Here is a 20,159-nt window from a genome sequence, read left to right as displayed (position 1 = left end):
TACAGAGCAGAAACAGCACCGTGTGCTCCATGTTGAACTCAGATTCAGCTTTATTGACCAAACAGAAGGATGCAGTATACAAGCTCCACACACTGCTGATCAGATGCACTCGTCCTAAACGAAACATGAGTAACGCTGTGACTCGTAGGGTTCTCTCTCATGGTGAGTGTATTTTGTGAAATGGGACCATTTTCTTTGCTAAAGTTGAAAGTCACGCTCCTCTGTGACTTTCAAAAGTCCAATGTTGATTTCTGCTCAAACTATTTTTATTCAGAATAATGTATAGGTCAGTAAAACGAAACGGTATCTGCTCAAGCACTGAGGTTAGTTGCAACAGCTAGTTTCTACTTTTCCTTCAGCTGCTACATTTTGCTTAACTACCTTTTTCTCTAGAACGGCAGAAATGAGTAAAGTGTCATCTACACTCTCCAGAACCCAAGTTATACTTACTGTGCAGAAAGATCGTTCTCTGGTTATCGACTCGAATGAAAGAATAGCAGCAAATCGTCACCTGAGACGAGCTGCATCCAAAGAAAGAATGTTTGCTGTTTTTTAGTTTCAAGGTTTAGGAAACAAATGAGTCGTTCTAAACTTTATAAACTTTGCTTCACCGACTTTTATCCATAATTTAGACGTTTCTCTAATAACATTTTGACTTGCAGTGAGCAGAGCACTTCCATTTATTTAAAATAACAGATTTTCCAACTCCTCTAATATAACCCATACTATACATTAATCAGAAACATGGCATTGTGCTATACCATTTGTTTAACAGCTGCAGGTTTTAAAGACAGACGGAAAACACGTTACAGGATATCAAACATGATATTTGTATGAAACCAAGTCATTTCCATGTTCTGTGTCTGAACACTTCCTTTTCCCACCATCAGTGAAAACAAGTTTATGACATGACACAGGCTGTACTGACAGTTTATTCCCTTCACATTCTCATCAACACATTTCAGTAATCACTCACAAGTAGTGTCCATGCAACCGAGCATGAGCTCACGTTAGCACAGCTCAAACTCTGCACATGTTTGTGGTTTGTTGAAATGTACCAACTGGCAACCAGTCTGAACACAAATTGACAAAGTCACAACATTTACGGTACACGTTTAGACTCGCACTCACTCAGGAATCACCCTTTCCGTGGAGTTTCTCTTCCAAACACTCAGGAACCTGACTGCTGGGTGGAAAATGAAACAAACTGTATCAAAGATTTCTCCAGGATGTGTCTGTGAGAGCAACGAGTTAACCTCCCTGTGATGGACAGCCACCCTCAGCAAACAGGATAAATACTGTAAAGGTCAAACTGTCCAAGCCTCCGATCACACATACTGTTACAAAAGACATTTATAAAAGGATGAGCGATAGAGAGCAGCCACAGATATTAGAAGACAGTTTGTTCCTACAGATCAGGGCAACTGAGATTCTCCAACTCAAATCAGGGTTCATAAACCAGCTGTACACGTCAACTTTGTGACCGTGACAAGACGACCAAATCTGTTGGTTTGTTTCCATTTTCACGTAAACTAACAGTCACACGTGGCAAGATTCTCTTCCGCTTATCAGGACTGCAGGGATGCTGGAGCGTATCCCAGCTACCACAGGGCGAGAGGCGGGGCACGCCCCGGACAGGCCTGTCTCAGGGCGAGCGACCATTCAAACCTGTGGGCCATTCACAATCACCAGTTACCCTAACCAACTGTGATGTTCTGGGAGTACTGGGAGAGAACCACACAAACAAAACACAGCAAGGCTGGACAGTGGAGTCGAACTCAGGACCTAACCACTGCACCACCGTGCCGCCATAATTATATATAGAAGAGTGTTCTAACAGAAACACATTTCAATGCAACACATATTCACATTGTGGCTTTTATTTACTTCCATGCATGTCAGATGCATCGTACATGGCCCACTAATGCATGGCAAACTGTTCACAGGCATTTTAACAAAGCGCATCATTCTGATATCCTGGAGGTCACTGGGAGTGATCGTGTGCTCCTACACTGTTTGGACAGAGCTGGTCCTGGTTTTTAAGGCCCTAAACCCAGCCACATGTCACCCATGTGATGCAGGGCGGTTTCCAAAGTCAAACAGACCCACGAGTCCCGGCCTAAAGGCCATCCAGATGAAGACAGTATACCATGTGCTTTTAACTTCACGCTATAGATGGACCCTGGATTTGTTTGGAGAGAATCCACAGTTACTGTCAGCAGCCCAGTCTGTCGGCTGCTGTTCTGATCTGCTACATCATACTAAGATAGAAACAACACGGATACAGATAATATAAAACAAGGGGTTTCTTCTATGTACAAGAGTCCTTTTGAGGGTTTTAGTCAACCCTGTCATCTCCTTCAGAAATACACTTCTGCTCTTGTTTCTGTGTGCCGCACAGGTATCCATGTCCATGCATTTGATTTTCCTCTGAGTGTGTGTGTGTGTGTGTGTGTGCGCACGTGTGTGTGTGTTTTCCTGGCCGTCTACTTGTGTTCTTTAGTAGGGGCAAAGTAGAGCTCCATGGGTTTGTTGACCTTCCAGTACTTTTCACTGACCAGTTCCAGGGAGAAGGAACCATTCAGCACCTGTGGACAGAGTTCAACACGTCATTTCCCAAACACACTGAATCACACAGTATTTTGAATGTAGCCATTGAATCTGCTGTTACTGTGAACTGTTTTTGCACATAGAAAAGCTAAACCTGCTGTCTCACCTTTGTGCACATCCCTTTACAACATCGTACGTCTACATCAAATGTGCCAAGTGCCAGTGTTTTACATCATTTCCTCAAGGATTAAAAAAAGGGAATAAGTGGTTAGCGCCCCCTAGTGTGGTGCCTCGTTGACTACAGCCAACATGAATTCTTCCACTTTAAAAATAAAACCACAAAGCTAAACCTTGGTATACTAATAATAATGCTATACTATATAACTTGTTTTATTTTTGTGCCAGCCCCTAACACTGTAAGAAAAACATGGGTTGGAAAAATTAAAACTAATGGCCACCAGATTATCATACTGTGGGTGCAAAAAGTCTTCCGGTCTTACAGAAGTCTGTGGGACAACAGCCTTCAGTCCACGTCTGTGTGGATCACAGTGAAAAAGACAGGATAGCTATATGTTTAGTAAAGCTGAGTGTGTCTGTGTGGGTGCTCACAGTGAACTGGTTTCCAGCTGTAGGTATGTAGATGGTGTACTGTTTCTCTGAAGCTGCCTCCACATTAACAGGACTGGCTTCAGCGTTTCTCCTCAGCTCCTCCAGAGCCAGTCGCACAGCCAGGTATTTAGACAGGTGATCCACTGTGGCGTTACCGGATGTCTTTATGTAGCGAGGGACAAACTCCACACTGTGCAGACACAAAAGCACTCGTGTGAATATGTGCAGGAACTGGATTTTCAGAGCTAACGTAGGGTGTGTATTATATTGAAATGGATGTGTCAGCAGCAATGTCTGACTACCTGTTGTGACCGTCATCCTTCTCCATCAGGGTGGGGTGTGGCCTAAAGACCAGCTCTATTTCACTGGCACCACCATCAATCACCGAGTCCCCGCCCCCGTTCTCTGCAGCGTTATCCATGTCCAAACCGCTGTCGTCGCTTGTCTTGGTGCGCTTGATGCTCGGCCCGGCCTCCTACAGAACCACAGTTAAAGATGAAGAGAGATCACCCATCCTAAAAATCACTGTGGTCCTCACACTCGTGTGTTCGTCTCTTTGCCATTAGTACTCGGATCGACTCGCCACGCTTTTCAGGGTTTCCCATTAGATAACAGCTCCTGGTACCAGTAGGGATGGGTACCGGTATCCGGTGCCATTATGCCGGTGCCTTTTTTTCCCCTGAGATGTCACACACTTTGGATTCTAGCCAATCATTTTACGTTTCCGAGGATAGTAGGCGGGCCCAGGTACGTACGTTCTTTTGAGCAGAGCTACAGATTAAAAATGCCCAAAGCGAAGCGGTCAAAGTCTGGCTGTACTTCACAACAAAAGATGCAAACTCAGCAGCCTGCAACAAGTGCTTTAAGCTGATACTGTCAAAGGAGGTAACACCTCGAATCTGATGAAACACCTGGCGACGGGTTTTTTTTTAAAGCCGAGAAATGCGCCGTATTTGATAGCTTGCTGCGAGACCTCACACCGAGCGCATCTACTGCGGGTGTGGTGCCTGTTATCGGACCCGGAGTTAGCAATATCCCCCAAAAACCCCAATAGCCTCCGTAATGTCTTTGTGCCTGCGGGAGGTCGACGGGTATAGGGAAGCGCTGTATAAGGTTCCCGTTATTGGTGTTTGGGTGGTTGACCGGGACGGATTTTCTCCTGTCACTTTCTCGTCATCCCTGACGTGCTCTCCGTTGTTTTTTCCCTGCTAATTTTAGCATCACACGGCACAGCTTCTGTATCACGTGGTATAAGGCTCCGCCCTTGTCATTTGTTGAGCAGGAAGAGTGAGCGCTTGTTTTCATGCAGATTACGTCCCGGATCAAACTGCGGTACAATCGGCGTCTTTTTTTTTCTTTTTTTTTTTAAAAATCGTTGTCATTTGGAAATGAGATCGCACATAAGTATGAATCGAGATCGCGATTTTCTAACGATTAATTGTGCAGCTCTATTATCTGCTGTAAAAAGCCAGGACAGGAAAATCTCTTCACGTTTTTCTGTGTTTGATCCTCAGTTACTTTGACACAAAGACATCTGCTGTGATGCTCTGATGAAGTCTCACAGTGTCAGCTTTGTTTTTATACACAGACATAAATGTAAGGAGATGTAAATGATCAGAATTATAATATTTCCGACTGAGTAAACACTGAATCAATGGGGACTTTGTGATTCGATGATAGAAGTCAGTGATGATACCCGGCCCTAGTCATGCTCTACATGAAAAATAAAGAAAAGGAAGACAAAGACGCCAATGCCTCTGTTCCAGTAGTACCTATTGGTAAATGGACTGATTCTTATAGAGCGCTCTTCTGCTCTCCCGGAGTACTCAAAGCGCTCTACACAACATGCCACATTCACCCAATCACACCCATTCTCACAAGCACTTTCTCTATATGCTTTCTAACTACATTCACACACATTCACACGCCGATTGATGCGTCGGAGAGCAACTTGGGGTTAGTATCTTGCCCAAGGATACATGACATGCAGACTGGAGGAGGCAGGGATCGAACCACCAACCTTCCGATCAGTAGGTGACCTGCTCTACCTCCTGAGTAACAGCCACCCCAAATCAACCTAATCCTAATCAACTACACTCGGCTTAGGTTGTTTTCCATTACAGCTGAGTCAATGTGGGTGAGGTTGTTACAGCAACACGGCCTGAAAGTTCTGCGTGTAGCTTGTACCAGGTAATAACACCTAATGGAAAATCCTAAAATCGAGTCCAGTTGAATCAAACAGGTACACGTGGAAAAGAGGCTTAAGCGGTACACAGAAAGCATCCATGTATACCACATCATACCTGGTTGCTGTGGACGGAAGCGTTGCTACAGTGGGAAGAGTCTCCATTATCCTCAGCTCCACTGCCGTTCTCCACTGTGTGTCTCTTACCACGCTGTAGTCTGACACAGAGGTAACTCGCATTCATTGAAATGGACTGGGTTTAATGTGAGTATTTGGAGCATTTGTACACGTCCTTTACCTGGTCATAGCCTGTATCTTCAGCCCTTCTTCTATGCTGTGGGATAAGGCTTGCTGGTTGTTGTGTTTGCTGATGCGGGCCAAAACTCTTTCCTGGTGGGCTTCGTACTCGTCACGGCTCGGGTAAATCTTACCTGAAAGTAGAAAAATGCCACAAAAGACTTCACGCACCATGTCCACACGTAAATAAACAGGAAATAACTATGTATAATATATACACACACATGTTTTCAGACTGTGTCTTACAGGTCTGAAAGTACACGTATATAACAATTTGTTTTTACATAATGATCCAATTACAATAAATTAATGAAGGCTGTGTTTAAAAAACATTTATTTTGTATTATGTTTCTCTACAGAAAACTTGAGTATGAACCAAATAGTGATTTTGGAGAATTGTTGATTGTAGTGATTTCATACTGTGCTGTAATCATCATCATCTGATTTTTAAAACTGAGAAAACTAAAGAAATGATTTTTGACCTTAGGATGTGCACATGACTCAGTGGGGATTGATGGGTGTACGACACAGCAGGTTAGCTCATATGAATACTCAGGCATCTATGTGGATACCTTTTTTTAAATGGAAAGGCTGTGTTGGGTTTTTCTGTGAGAAATTAGCTCGAAGACTACAAAGAGAACCAGTCTCTCCAGTAAAGATATGAAAAAGATTCATCAGGATCATAAAACTGTTAATGATCCATCCCATATCTTTTCTGCAGTACGAGCCGTTACTCTCAGGGAGACGGTACAGAGCAAAGAAAACAAAGCAGCAGAAAGTCTCGTTCCTCCCTACATCTGTTGCACTTTTAAATAAGCACTTGGCACTATTTAAACCTCTAGAGCAACATCGCTGTGTAACTGAACACTTGCTGGCGTCGTGTCACAGGAATCAAAGGTGTATTGATGAATCTATTCACTTATTTATGGATTGATCTTTGTTGCTGCTTTCATTATTCAAATGCTGCCATGTTTCTTCTTCCACAGTAATGTGAAAATGACACAAAATGTTCTTCCTGCAGGCATAAGAAACCATCAACATGTGGATGTAAAGCACAACTTTCCTGACATCACTTACTAATCAGAGCATCAAAATTGGGGTCTGGACGCAGCGATCTCTTGGACACCAGCTTCTTACGACAGGTAGGACACTCTTTATTACTGCGGAGACAGCAAACGGCATCAGTGCCACTTCCACATGAACAACAGGTAATCATGCACAACATCTCAGTTGTTTTCTAACGTCTGTATCGGTGTTATGAAAGCAAAACTCATGACCTGTGAAAGCCTGAACAACAACAGACGAAGTGACAGTATGTGAAAACAGCATATCAAAAACAAGGAAAATTCATACCACACTGAGGCCGTGCTAGCCCATCAGCATGAGACGATGCTCGGACTGTTACTGTGCATCTGCATGCCTAATGCCTACATCTGTAAGTGTGAGTGGAAGCAGGTGCTGTGACTGTAAGATGGTCACTCTCACACATCAACCTTCAGGTGAGAAGCTTTGGCTTTTTGAACCAGTCTCACTGCTGTATTATTACTATGCTAATATCCTGTGGGGTAGGTGCAATGTGTTTTATTAGCCATGTTTTAGTGCCATTAAAAGAGAGAGTGGATTTGGAAAGAGCAACTCATTGATAAAAAGTTAAAACTAATTTCCTGGGCTAAATTTGGCCGTTAACTCTGGCCTTTGAATAAAGCTCGCTTCAGCCAATACCAATCATGGAAGGCTACACAGGCTTCCCGACAGGCTGCACAGATGCTCCGTGACTTCACTGCCGCTAGTGCTGCACGATTTTGCATAAAATGAGAATCACGATTTTTTGGTTTAGAATTGAGATCATGATTCTCTCACGATTCTCTTTTCCAGTATAAATATTTATTGCACTTATTAACTGCACACCAACTTCGTAACAGTTGAGACTGAACATAAAAACAATAAATAAACATAAAAACAACAAAATGTTGTACTGCTTGAAATTCCGTCTCCACCGTTGCTCGACGCTGCGTGTACAGAGCAGGTAGTGCAACAATAGAAAAATAGTTGCGGGACGGCACTGTGTAGCATTTGTCTAGGGTGTTGATCGTTTTCCTAAATCCCTCGTTTTGCACAGTGTTGATGGAGCCATATCTTTGGTCAGGTGATAAGTGATAGCCTCCGTAGTTTCTTTGTGCCTGCGCGAGTTCGACGGGTATAGGGAAGCGCTGTATAAGGTTCCCGTTATTGGTGTTTGGGTGGTTGACCGGGACGGATTTTCTCCTGTCACTTTCTCGTCATCCCTGACGTGCTCTCCGTTGTTTTTTCCCTGCTAATTTTAGCATCACACGGCACAGCTTCTGTATCACGTGGTATAAGGCTCCACCCTTGTCATTTGTTGAGCAGGAAGAGTGAGCGCTTGTTTTCATGCAGATTACGCCCCGGATCAAAATGCGGTACAATCGGCGTCTTTTTTTTTTCTTTCTTTTTTTTAAAATCGTTGTCATTTGGAAATGAGATCGCACACAAGTATGAATCGAGATCGCGATTTTCTAACGATTAATCGTGCAGCCCTAACTGCCGCCCTCTCTGTCCAGCTGTGACAGTCATATTACTCAGGTGTAGGGCTGGGCCATATTATACCGTTCACGGTAATACCGGTATAATGTTAGGCAACGATAGGAAAATGAAATATCGCGATAGAATATGAGTGAAACGCGCATGCGCAGTGCCTTTGTTTTCATACGCACATGGCCGATTGTTGAGTGAAACAGATGAACCAGAATTGGTTTGTAAAAATGGTGCAACTTCAGTGATGTGGAACTGGTTTGGTGTTTGTCCGTCAGATACACGACAAAGCACATTTTTTTGCAGAACATGCAAGCGGCCGTCGTATTTGTCGGACTAAGATGCTCTTAAATCTGGGAGTAATCTGGGTCCTAAACTCTGTATACTTCAGGTCAAACAACACTGCAGCATCACTTAGAGTTAAAAACTGTCTAAATTCTTTCATCTTTAATAAAACGATCAGCATTGCTGCTTTACCAGGTGTAACTATAAAGTTTAACTTCCAGGCATCCATGAAAACAAAAGTTATTACATTTAACGGAGTTAGAAGTTAGCAGGAAGCTAGCGGAAGTTAGCTCGCTAGTTTCGCTAGTTACCTAAGCATGATATAGCATGTTCTGACTGAGAGATTTCTGAAAAAAATCAAACGTACAGCTCTGCTATCACTTCCAACATAAATGAAGACAGGAAACTAAACAGCAGTGACGTTTGTAGGGTTACTGAAGTTGGGCTAGCTGGTATATAATGATGTGCTACGTGATCGCTAGCGACACAGCTATGTTAGCATAACATAAACAGTGAAGCTGGAGGACGAACACTAACACGTGAAGGTTCCTCATGGTTAGAGACAAATGCAATCGCATGGCAGGATGCTGTAAACGGACCAAACTTCAGTCAGGAGAACAACTGAGATAATCCATCCACAATACGAGGTTAGTCATTAATATACTGCAACAACATGGGAATAGAGCAGCTGCAGAGAATTCAACATTAATGAATCAATGGTACAGAAGTGGAGGAAGCAAGAAGAATGAGTTTAATAAAGTTTGATTTATCTGACTGCTTTGTTTCGCTTAATGTGCCTTATAATCCCGTGCACCTTATGGTACGAAAAATACGTACTGCACACTGCAGTTTAATGTTGCAAAGCACCTCTTTTTAACTTCAGTGGATATTATACATGGTTATGCTCAGGATATGTCAGCCCATTTCTACTGGAAATGCCTTTGGGTTAAACTTTCAGCAAGGAATTTGCATTTGCACTGTTACATTTTTATAAAGCTTTAATGTACATAAAAACCAGCTTCTTGTTTAAGTGAAAATAAATGGAAGGTTGTCTTTTTGTGCTAGTAATGTTGTGGAGTTGTATTTTGTCTCGCATCAATTATATCGTCAGTTATATCGTTATCGCAAATTTTCAAATATATATCGTGATAAATATTTTTGGCCATATCGCCCTGCTCTACTCAGGTGTTCCCGTGCACTCACCCAGATCTCAAAGCTGTGATGATGCAATCAGCACAGAAGCGATGCAAACATTCTTTGGTAGTCATCGTGTTCTTCAGCATGTCCAGACAGATAGGACACATAAGTTCACTGTGCAAGGACCTGGGTGACACCGCTATTTCCAGGCCATCTGTGATAGCCTCCTGTGGCAGAAGCAAACACACAGACTGAGGTTAGCACCAAGACGAACCAGGCCTAACAATCACAAACACGGCCGTGCCACAGGCTGACTGATGATGAGGTGGTGTTAGTGATTACCTGTGGAGTCCTCTGTAGCTCGTACAGACTCAGCTCCCAAGTCTTGCTGAGGGGTTGGACCCCATTGGTCTGAACTGTTTGAGTCATCACTGAAACTCTGAAAAACAGAAAGGAAAAATGGAGACTCTTCTGCAAATCAATGATAACGAGTTATTCACTCCAAGTTAATGGTAAGCACAGCACACTTTCTATTGTCACACATAAACATGTAACCTGTAATGTCAATGAGTAAAATAAAAGTTCAGCAATGAACCAAAAATCCAAAAAGGAGAACAACCAGAAAGAAAGACAAAAAACTGGTGGACAGGGAGTCGGGTTGGTGGGGGGTGTGGGGGGTTGGGCGGAAAGGGAATGGGACTGGAAGTCAGCCAATCAGAGAGCAGAAGACCAAAAGGTCTCACTGCCCGCTGACCTCTGTTCACCGTGCTGGATTCACAGCGCACAGGAAGCCACGATTTGTTTCCTTCAAAGCTTGCTTTAGCACATCAGCGCTGCGATTAATGCAGAAGTCAACACGGACGCACAAACCCTTCATTCCTCATGAGCAGCAGCAAAACTTTTTACCATAAACGCACTGACATTAGTGTTAGCGCTGGCATCTGACACAGTCCAGCTTCTCACCCAGTTTGTCCGACTGGATGAAACACAGCACTGTCAGAGACATCACACTGATCCACGGTCTTACTCTGTACTTTTTTTCTATTATAGTTATTTACTTATACCTTTCATAGTAAATTAAGCTGCCAGTAAGTTTATATAGAATTAGAAAACAATGTGTTTACAGTGTCTATTTTATAAAATCCCCATCTAAGCTCAGAACAGAATAGGAATATCCTTTATTGTGCCTCATTGGGAATATTCAGGTGTCGCTGACAGGCAGACATGCAGATTAAAATATTGTTTTAAACTTGTGGGTGCTGACTTCTCTCAGACTTTAATTCAGGACTCTTGGAGGGACTCGTCTCTCTCGCGCTCTCTTTATAGTCTCCATTCATGGAAAGGACTAAGAGGTTTTTATACTTTGCAGACTGAAGCAGCTAAAGTCACTGCACCAGTAAAATGCATTTCTTGGATAGCAGTTGGAAACATCGCCTTCAACAGTATTTCATTGTCATGTTATCATTTTAACAAATGTAACTCTTTAGATGTAATAGGGTTGTTAGGAAGCTTTATGGTCTTGTTTTATTTAGACGTAGGGCTGGGCGATATGGCCTAAAATCCATATCGCGGTATAATTTGAAGCATGTACGGTAACAATATATCTCACGATATATTCTTTTCTTCTGTATACTGTATATTCCGCACTATAAGGAGCACTTAAAATCCTTTAATTTTTTAAAAATCGACAGTGTGCCTTATAATCCGGTGCACCTTATGTATGAATTCTGGTTGTGCTTACTGACCTCGAACCGATTTTATGTGCTACAGAAATCTGTCAAAATGTTTTAGTACGACTTTGGTTGCTACGAAGCCGCACCGCTTGATGGATTGTCGGAGTATTACGGCTGCCGTAGTCAGGAGCCTCGCGGAGTAATCTGGGTCCAAAACTCCGTCCTTTTCAGGTCCCAAAGTCAAACAAACACTGCGGCATCACTGAGAGTTACAAACTGTCTAAATTCTTTCATCTGTAATAAAATTATCAGCGTTGCTGCTTTACCAGGTGTAACAATTAAGTTTAACATCCAGGAAAACACAATTTATTAAATTCAACGGAGTTAGAAGTTAGCAGGAAGTTAGCTCGCTAGCTGAGAAAATTAAAACGTACAGCTCTGCTATCACTTCCAACATAAATGAGGACAGAAAACTAAACAGCAGCGACGTTTGTAGGGTTACTGAAGTTGTCGAAAACCTTAGACAAAAATAGCAGCTTAGAGATTGGTCTAAAATTGCCAAGAACTGACGGGTCCAAACCAGGTTTTTTTAGAAACGGCTGGACAACAGCTTGTTTAAACGAATGAGGAACAGTTCCATTTGAGATACTGCCATTTACAATAGCGAGGATGTTAGGGCCGACTGTCTTCAGCACATCTCTGAGAAATGGCGTAGGTAACACATCCAAGGGGCACGTAGTTGGTTTCACGTAGTTGGCATTATTATATCAGAAAGATGGGATAATGAAACTGGTTTAAATTTGGAGAGAATGAACATGCAGGTGGTTCAGAAGGGTCGTGGGATGGGAGCGGGATATGTGCTCTGATATTATCAATTTTTTCAGTAAAGAACTTTTGAAAATCCTCAGAAGTGTGTGAGGCAGTCAAAGATATCACTATGACTGTCGCCCGGCATAATTTCCACATGATATTGTTTGCAGCCGCTGCAACGCTTTCGACCAAAACAGGTGCAGCTTGATGACAACATCAACATGCGCTATCGCGGTAGAGCGGTATAGCCAAAATCTCAACTGTTGGCCAAATTCATATTGTTTCTACCGTATACCGTTTATACCGCCCACCCACATTTAGACGCTTCAGTGTGATCCTTAAAGGAAACCCATCTATGAAATGATTATGAGTGGGTACCATCATGACACCTCGGACACACAGAAGCCCTTGTATACTTCTCACTGGTATCCACACAGGTACTAATACCCCAGTAATCGGCTTGGCTCAACTCAACTCGGTTTTTAGGCTTTTCCATTGGGTGTTAGAACCTGTTACCAGATACTTTTTTAGTACTTATTTGGCCAAGCTATCTGAAATTGTGTCGTCAACAGACTGCCATCAATGGGCTGGTCAATAGAGTCGCTCGATGAGTCACGACTCCTTCGCGATAATCCAAGCCGAAAGTGGACAACAAGGGAAAAGGACACACAAAAAACAACACTGTGGTGTCTGACGAAAAGTCACACGCCAAACAGCAGGCATTTCACATTTCACGCAAACAAATGACATCACGGGGTCGCTATAACGACTCCACGCAGATTAGGTGGTACTCCACTGAAAAATGGAAAATAATTTCTAATTCTTAACTGAGCTGATGTGTTTGGTGCTCACGACACACAGGGTTGTGTAACCTGGGCATACGGATCACTCCTAATAACAGTTCGTCTATGTACAGATAATACAAGAAACCAGTGTTATTTGTGTTATATGGGGCTGTTCTGTTGTGGGTCTGAGAGGTTTGTCTAGTCAGAATGTTATACTGTATATATGTGTGTCTGTCTTACAGTGTACTCTCGTAATGTAAAGAATAGCTGCTGCAGATAATGGAGACCTTAATAAGTTTCAAGTTAGACTTCTGTGCCTCCCTGCTTGGCCTTATTTCTCTGTCTTGTCTGCTGCGTATCATTTGGGTGTTTGCAGCTTTGCTCCTTATTACCTGTTGGCCTCTGTCTTTGTTTTGGTTTTGCCCGAATAACAACATGGCAAAGACTACCCAAAATGCATTGCGATACCCAGCACTAAAGAGGTGAAAATGGGGGTGGTTCACATAAAACACAACGAGCGGTTTGAAAGGCAAGCTACACAACCTTTCCACATATGAAGAATAAAATATCAATAAACACAGTACAATGGGACGTAAAACGGGGGCTGCGTTGACCAGTACATTACCATGACGTGTTTGTACCGCAATCATTAATCTGTGTCCATAAACAAAACCCTGTGTGCAGCACACATTCAAATTAGACACGGTCTCTACGGCTGTTAGCGTGTAAACGGGTTTTCTCAAACGCACAGGCAGCTGAGTCGACTCTGATATTAATTTTCCACCAAGTTATTAGTGTTAGCTTATCAACTGTTGTTCACGGGCAGACCTCGAGCACAGATTTCAATGAACCCACGGTGCTCGGCTGCTAACCACGGGCTACCGAAGAGGCTAGCTGCTCCTCGCAGCGCTAACGCCAGAAAGGAGCTGAACACAGACCGTGACAAAGACCGCACGATCGTGGCGGACACTCATCTCGTTTCCATTTAAATAGCACACACAATTACACGACGAGTTATTCAATAAAATACTCGGGACGGAGTCACGAATGTAATTTGTGGCTGTGACAGAGGGGAAAACAACAACAGACAAGAGCCGAGCACCGCTGTCCTGAGCTGAGCTGTGCGGCTGTCCAGCCTCCAGAAAACAGCGTGAAACAACCACAAACTGACGCCTGGAGCTTTTTAACCACAACTTCCCACACAGGAGCGAAGCAGGGATCCCAGCTGGGAACATCATTTTTCCATACTTACATTTTCAGTTGTAAGAGACGATCCAGCCAGCGCGTTTAGGCGAAGGCAATATGGCGGACACACAAGAAGCAACGTAACCTGGGAAACCGAGTCCTGTGCTGGAAGCCTGATCAGGTGACATCTGTACACGTCAATGACTGTAGAAGTCACTGCTACACACCCATCACCCAAACTCCCATCAAAATCAATAAAAACACTTTAACGGAAGCCAGCTTCACCTAATTATGGCCCATTGTCTTATTATATGGAAAAATGTGTGTCATGAGCCTCCAGCTCGCACTGGAGCGGTTCGCAGCCGAGTGTGAAGCAGCGGGAATGAGGATCAGCACCTCCAAATCTGAGGCCATGGTTCTCAGCCGGAAAAGGGTGGAGTGCCCACTCCGGGTCGGGGATGAGTTCCTGCCCCAAGTGGAGGAGTTCAAGTATCTCGGGGTCTTGTTCGCGAGTGATGGGAGAAGGGAGCCGGAGATCGACAGACGGATTGGGGCTGCGGCTGCAGTAATGCGGACGCTGCACCGGTCCGTCGTGGTGAAGAGGGAGCTGAGTGTAAAAGCGAAGCTCTCAATTTACCGGTCGATCTACGTCCCTACCCTCACCTATGGCCACGAGCTGTGGGTAGTGACCGAAAGAACGAGATCGCGGATACAAGCGGCAGAAATGAGCTTCCTCCGAAGGGTGGCTGGCCTCTCCCTTAGAGATAGGGTGAGAAGTTCGGCCATCCGGGAGGGGCTCAGAGTAGAGCCGCTGCTGCTCCACATCGAAAGGAGCCAGCTGAGGTGGTTCGGGCATCTGACAAGGATGCCCCCTGGGCGCCTCCTGGGTGAGGTGTTCCAGGCATGTCCCACCGGGAGGAGGCCCCGGGGCAGACCCAGGACACGCTGGAGAGATTATATCTCTCGGCTGGCCTGGGAACGCCTTGGTGTTCCCCCGGATAAGCTGGAGGAGGTGGCTGGGGAGATGGAGGTCTGGGCCTCTTTGCTTAGTCTGCTGCCCCCGCGACCCGGCCCCGGACAAAGCGGATGAAAATGGATGGATGGATGGTGTGTCATGAGTTATAAGTAACAGTCTCATCATATTAATAAATAGTTTCTGATATATGATATAGTTAATCATGATTATGAAAAACCCACCTCATAAATATAAAATCTTGAATAACAAGTGTTTTTTTTTTTTTTTTATTGGACTGGTGGATGGTGCAGTGGTAAATGGATTGGTTCTAATATAGTTATTCTGAACTTTACACCACCAACCTCAGTGACTTTTTCTGTGCCTGAGCGGATTCTGTCGAACATTCACACACATTCACACTCTCATGAATGCGCTGGGAGCAGCTCTAGGTTTGCGTATCTTGCCCACGTACACTTTGGCATGCAAGCTGGGAAACAGAGCTGCTGTGTGAGAAGGAACCTGTGACGCTTGTGTGCAGCCATTATCCAGACACCTTCCAGTGCAAACATAATAATATCGAAGCCCTGGCAGTTTTTAAAAAAAGTCATTATAAAGATGTGTATGTTAATATAACACAAAGTGTTTCTTATTCACAATGTCATCATAATGTCATCATTTTAAAGAATAATTTAGAGATTTCCTTATAACACAGCACAAAGTGCTGATTATGAAAACTTAAACATAAACTCCTTTTCCATATGTAACTGAATCAGAACAGGTGAAGCCAATTGAAAAATGTATGTTTCTTTATTTTGTATAGATTTTTTCTTTTCTTTGCTAAATGAACTTCTGAATATTGTTTACATGATTGAAATAAAATTAACAAACAAACAATAAACAATCATTTTAAGAGGTGTTTCATTATTGTGCCAGTTTCTTTTCTCTTTTCAGTGGCAGACGTGGACTTCCACACTTTTCTGTTTTCCCATCAGAAACAGATTTGAGTCTTGACTTGTTCATTCAACTTCTATGTCTGGTTACCACCAGCACAAAAGCCACAAATAGTTTTCCTTTTTATATTTTGAGCTGTGGGTATGAACCAATCCAATGAGCAGATACATGCATCTCAACATGATGATGAGACGCTATGGAAGAAATGAGGGTATTGTGTTAGGGAAACCCTCGGTCTGTCCGGGGGTGGTATTTTTACACCAAATGATCAGAAATACACACAAAGTCAGACAGAAACACTCTGATAAGGATGCATTTTTCTGTCTGCTTCACAGTCAGCCACACATCAGAGTCTTTAATTATTGTACTGGAACGTCGTTTTTAATCACTGCCACTAGAGGACATCAGTGCTCGAGGTTAGCCTGTCACTGATTTGCAGGGCAGTTTGCCAGTATGGGAACTATGCTCATGTCTATGTTAATAAAATAATTGTTTAAATACCTTTTAAATTACTATGCTTTAGTGTGAAGCAGGTTGAAATGACTGTATAAGTTGTGATATATTGCATAATACGTCTTTTGCTTTCTCACACATAGTGTATGGTGTTAGAGGGATTGGCCACACCCAGCTGGTACGAAGAGAAAGAGACTGATAGGAACTGTGAAAAGACAAGAAAAAGTAAGGAGAGTAATTGAATGGTTTTTAATTATTGTTTCAGATAACTAAAGTAAATATTAGAAAAAATAATATGTAGATATAAAATACACAAACTACACCTTTGAGGAACACTGAGAAAATAAGGCACTAGTTGTGTTGTTTGTACCCATTCTTATGTGTGGTATCAGTGAATGGACTGGTTAACACTGATTTGCATGAGCTATGGGGACTTTCAACATCCACACACTGTGTATTTTATGACCACACACAACCTTAGATGTGGCATGAGTCGTGGATGTCAGGATATCAGGACATGCCTTGAGGCGGATCTATTTCAGATGATTAAAAAAAACGAGGGGAAAAAGTGCAAAATGACACCAAAATGTTGACAAGTAGGAACAAAATGATCACAGAGATGCTAAAAGACAGCCAAGAAGAGCATCGCTAATTGTAAGCATGTTAGGGGGCTAAAACAGGAGGCTTGAGGCAGAGATGAGCTGTAAACCGACCATGTGTTTATTCACCAACATTAACAATGCCAAACCATAACACATAATAAAGCGATGCAGCCCAGTGGTGGGACATGGTTCCAGCAGCCTCTGATGTCAGTGCGCTGTTGCTAACTGGCCCTCGACCATAACCTCATCTGGGGTTACGTGCTAAACCAAACTAAAAACTGCAGGGATTTTCTGCAGGGAGAAAATGTACGTGAGACACAATCTTGTCACCAGAATACTCAGTTAGGATATAATTTGGCCCTCCTACCTATATGCACATCAGGTAAATATTAAAGTAATATTTCCCACCTAGGCAGACATTAACCAGCACTCACTGAAGGACTGCCAACAAGAAAAACCTGAAGACAAATAACCAATAAAAACACGTCAGACTTCTTCTATGACTGTCATCTTTTACACAAATGTCATGATTACTCATGTATGTTAATCTAGCCAAGCAATGAAGAAGACCTTCATTACACATTAAAAAGTAATAAATAACCATAAAGAAGCCCTTTTAAGCACGAGCGCTGGAAAACAACAGGGACCAATTATGTAAAGTCAAACTATGTAAAATCATCCAATAGTCCACTTCACATGCACCGTCAGAACCGTTTGGTTTACGTGCAGCTTGGATAGAGTGCTCAGGGGGCAGGACACATGGAAACCTTTGCTGTGAATGAAGGAGAAAATTACCTACACTGTTGTCTGTGCTGCAGGACATCACAGTTTCTGTTGGAGACCTGGTAGGACTCTGCTTCAGGCCAACAGCGTCAGACATTTTCTTCAATTCAGTGTTATTTATACAGCGCCAATTAACAGCAACAGTCACCTCAAGGTGCTTTATATTGTAAGCTAGACCCTACAATAATACTTCATTTCAGTTCATTTAGTTAATATAAGACAGTAGACATAATGAAATTTCATTTATTTTCAACAAACGGCAAGGTATAAAAGTACTTTTTACAAATGACACCAAAATAATAACAGTAAAAAAAACCAAACTGAAATAGTAATATCTATACTGATGTGGACTAGGTAATGTGTTAGTAAGGAAAGGATGCTAAGGCAAATCAACCTACAGAGGGCTGAATTTAAGGACACCCTAAAAATCAAAGTGGAATGATGAGTGGATGGTGTTCTGGGGGATTACCTCCCAAATCTGGACCAGGGCATCACCTCCACCTCCACTCTCCCACAAGAGCACTGGTATTGTTGTGCACAGTGTTGGGTAAGTTACTTTAAATTAGTAACTTAGTTACATTACTAGTTACTTCTATCAAAAGTAACTCAGTTACTTCAAGTTACTCGTTATTTTCAAAGTAACTAGTTACTAGGGAAAGTAACTTTGGCTTTACTCAGAATTCTCTTGTTAACGTGTTGCTAACGGGATACCCAGCCAGACTGCCAGTCTTCTAGCTTGCTTACTTGCCACAAGTGCACTGTGCCACCTACCAATAGAAAGGAAAAGATAATGTGCACATTTCCACAAGAGAAATCCCATGCCTGGACCGTTGTTGACTGCTGCCATGATTCTAGCCTGCGTCACAGCGTCATGTGTGCTTTTTACATCCAACACAAAAACTGCAGTCGTGGTGCTTTCGATTGTACTCAGAACTCGGAAATTCTGCCTTCTGAATAGGAAGATGTAGGAAACACCAGACTGCAGATGAGCTGCATACAGGGCTGGACTGGCCCACCATTATAGGAAACATCATAAAGCCTTTGAATGAAAACAAATGCTGTTGTGACAGTGATGTGCACTGTCTTGTTGGTATATATGTATCAATCTATCAATCGTTTGTTGTAAGATTCAGATAATTATTTATTAAAAGGTAGACATTTTAAATGCGAATAAGAAAGAAAAGTATTTCTTTGTGCCCACCTCTCCCTGTTAATGCCCTATCTGGCCCCCTGGCAACACTTTCCTAGACCCGCCCCTGCACAGTTACCAGCTGTCAGCTACATAAAAAAAGGATCCTGGGGTTATTTGTCTCTCAGAAACAGCTCATAACTTCAACTCATTCATGTTAACTAAAAGGTAAACCTGTTTCTCCATCACCTGTTCAGCTCTGATGATTCAGTAAGGACATCTCCTGGTTTCATCTTCATGTTTCCCTCTCACCACATATCCAAACAGACATCATGACCAGCAGCTTTACAGCTGTGGCTCCAGAAAACATCAGCTGATACTAGAAAGTAATATTAAATACATTCTAACAACAGCTGATCAAGCTTAAACGTGCTGCTGTTGTTTAGCGCGACATCCGCTGGTTTCCTCTTTCTGGCGCAAAGTGGGCGATAAACAAACAAGAGAGAAAAGCCGATCAGCTGATCACTGATCAGTTTCATGACTGAAGTAGCAACAGGAGAGAGAGGGAGAGAGAAGAGGCAGCTGTGCAGCAAAGACACAGAATAACTCCAGCTTTGTGTCTTTTTCCCTTCTAGCTGAAGTCCGGGACAAACTGTGTTCCTTCTCAGCTCAATACGCGTAATATTTTCTCTGAATACGAGATGATTCTGTGTTTTTGGGGACGGTTGGCAAATCTACTAACTAACCTTATGAATAAAATAAAGTTCACTATCAGTAACATCATAGCACCACCCAGCTGTATGGAAACTCCGTCATGCTAGCTAGTAGCAGTACGAGTTATTGTAACTGACTGTAAAAAGTCAGCACAACGAAAATAAACTCCACCTGAACTTGGTTTATATCTGACCCAGATAGACTGCAGGTCATAACTTCTTACCTGAAGTTCAGTTCACCTGATACTCGGACCGGCGGCCGCCTCGGGTCTCTCCTCCTCCTGCGTCCCCTTTCCCTCCTCCACCTGCTGGCCTCCACCACTTGCTAATGTTACTGAATCTGTGGAAGCTCCGTGATAGCCACCACACAAAGTAACGAATAACGAGCCTATCTAAATCCCAGTAACGATTAACGCGTTCCTGATTTTGGCATAATAATTAGTTACCGTGCTCGTTACCAGAATAATAACGTAGTTACTGTAACGCGTTACTTAATAACACGTTAGT

The 20,159-nt window shown here is 42.9% G+C and overlaps 1 protein-coding gene across 1 annotated transcript; it reads right to left on the bottom strand.

Moving 5' to 3' along the window:
• Window positions 1-26: 26 nt before the first annotated feature.
• LOC146554465 (E3 ubiquitin-protein ligase RING2) lies at window positions 27-14,233 on the bottom strand. The gene is made up of 9 exons (XM_085254057.1): window positions 14,134-14,233; window positions 9,956-10,052; window positions 9,680-9,840; window positions 6,719-6,801; window positions 5,643-5,775; window positions 5,463-5,562; window positions 3,462-3,634; window positions 3,160-3,349; window positions 27-2,588 (listed from the first exon to the last, which is right to left on the bottom strand). Exons 2-9 carry the CDS (start codon window positions 10,040-10,042, stop codon window positions 2,487-2,489), a joined length of 1,029 nt encoding a protein of 342 aa, XP_085110183.1. The 5' UTR covers window positions 10,043-10,052; window positions 14,134-14,233; the 3' UTR covers window positions 27-2,486.
• Window positions 14,234-20,159: the final 5,926 nt, after the last annotated feature.

This window comes from Mchenga conophoros, linkage group LG18, assembly GCF_057382185.1.
Source record: "Mchenga conophoros isolate Kocher_MC1m ecotype Shallow Benthic linkage group LG18, M_conophoros_male_GT1.1, whole genome shotgun sequence".
Classification (NCBI taxonomy): Eukaryota; Metazoa; Chordata; class Actinopteri; order Cichliformes; family Cichlidae; genus Mchenga; species Mchenga conophoros.
Note: the sequence above shows the minus strand (reverse complement) of the source record. Positions and strands in the feature narration are given on the sequence as shown.

Bases quoted from the DNA above. Each gene is read 5' to 3' on its own strand.
- LOC146554465 (XM_085254057.1), bottom strand. From the start codon at position 10,042: ATGACTCAAACAGTTCAGACCAATGGGGTCCAACCCCTCAGCAAGACT. The intron at 9,841-9,955 runs GTAATCACTAAC...CTTCTGCCACAG, and splicing joins AGCTACAGAGGACTCCACAG to GAGGCTATCACAGATGGCCT. The intron at 5,776-6,718 runs GTAAGTGATGTC...TTCTACTTTCAG, and splicing joins CAATTTTGATGCTCTGATTA to GTAAGATTTACCCGAGCCGT.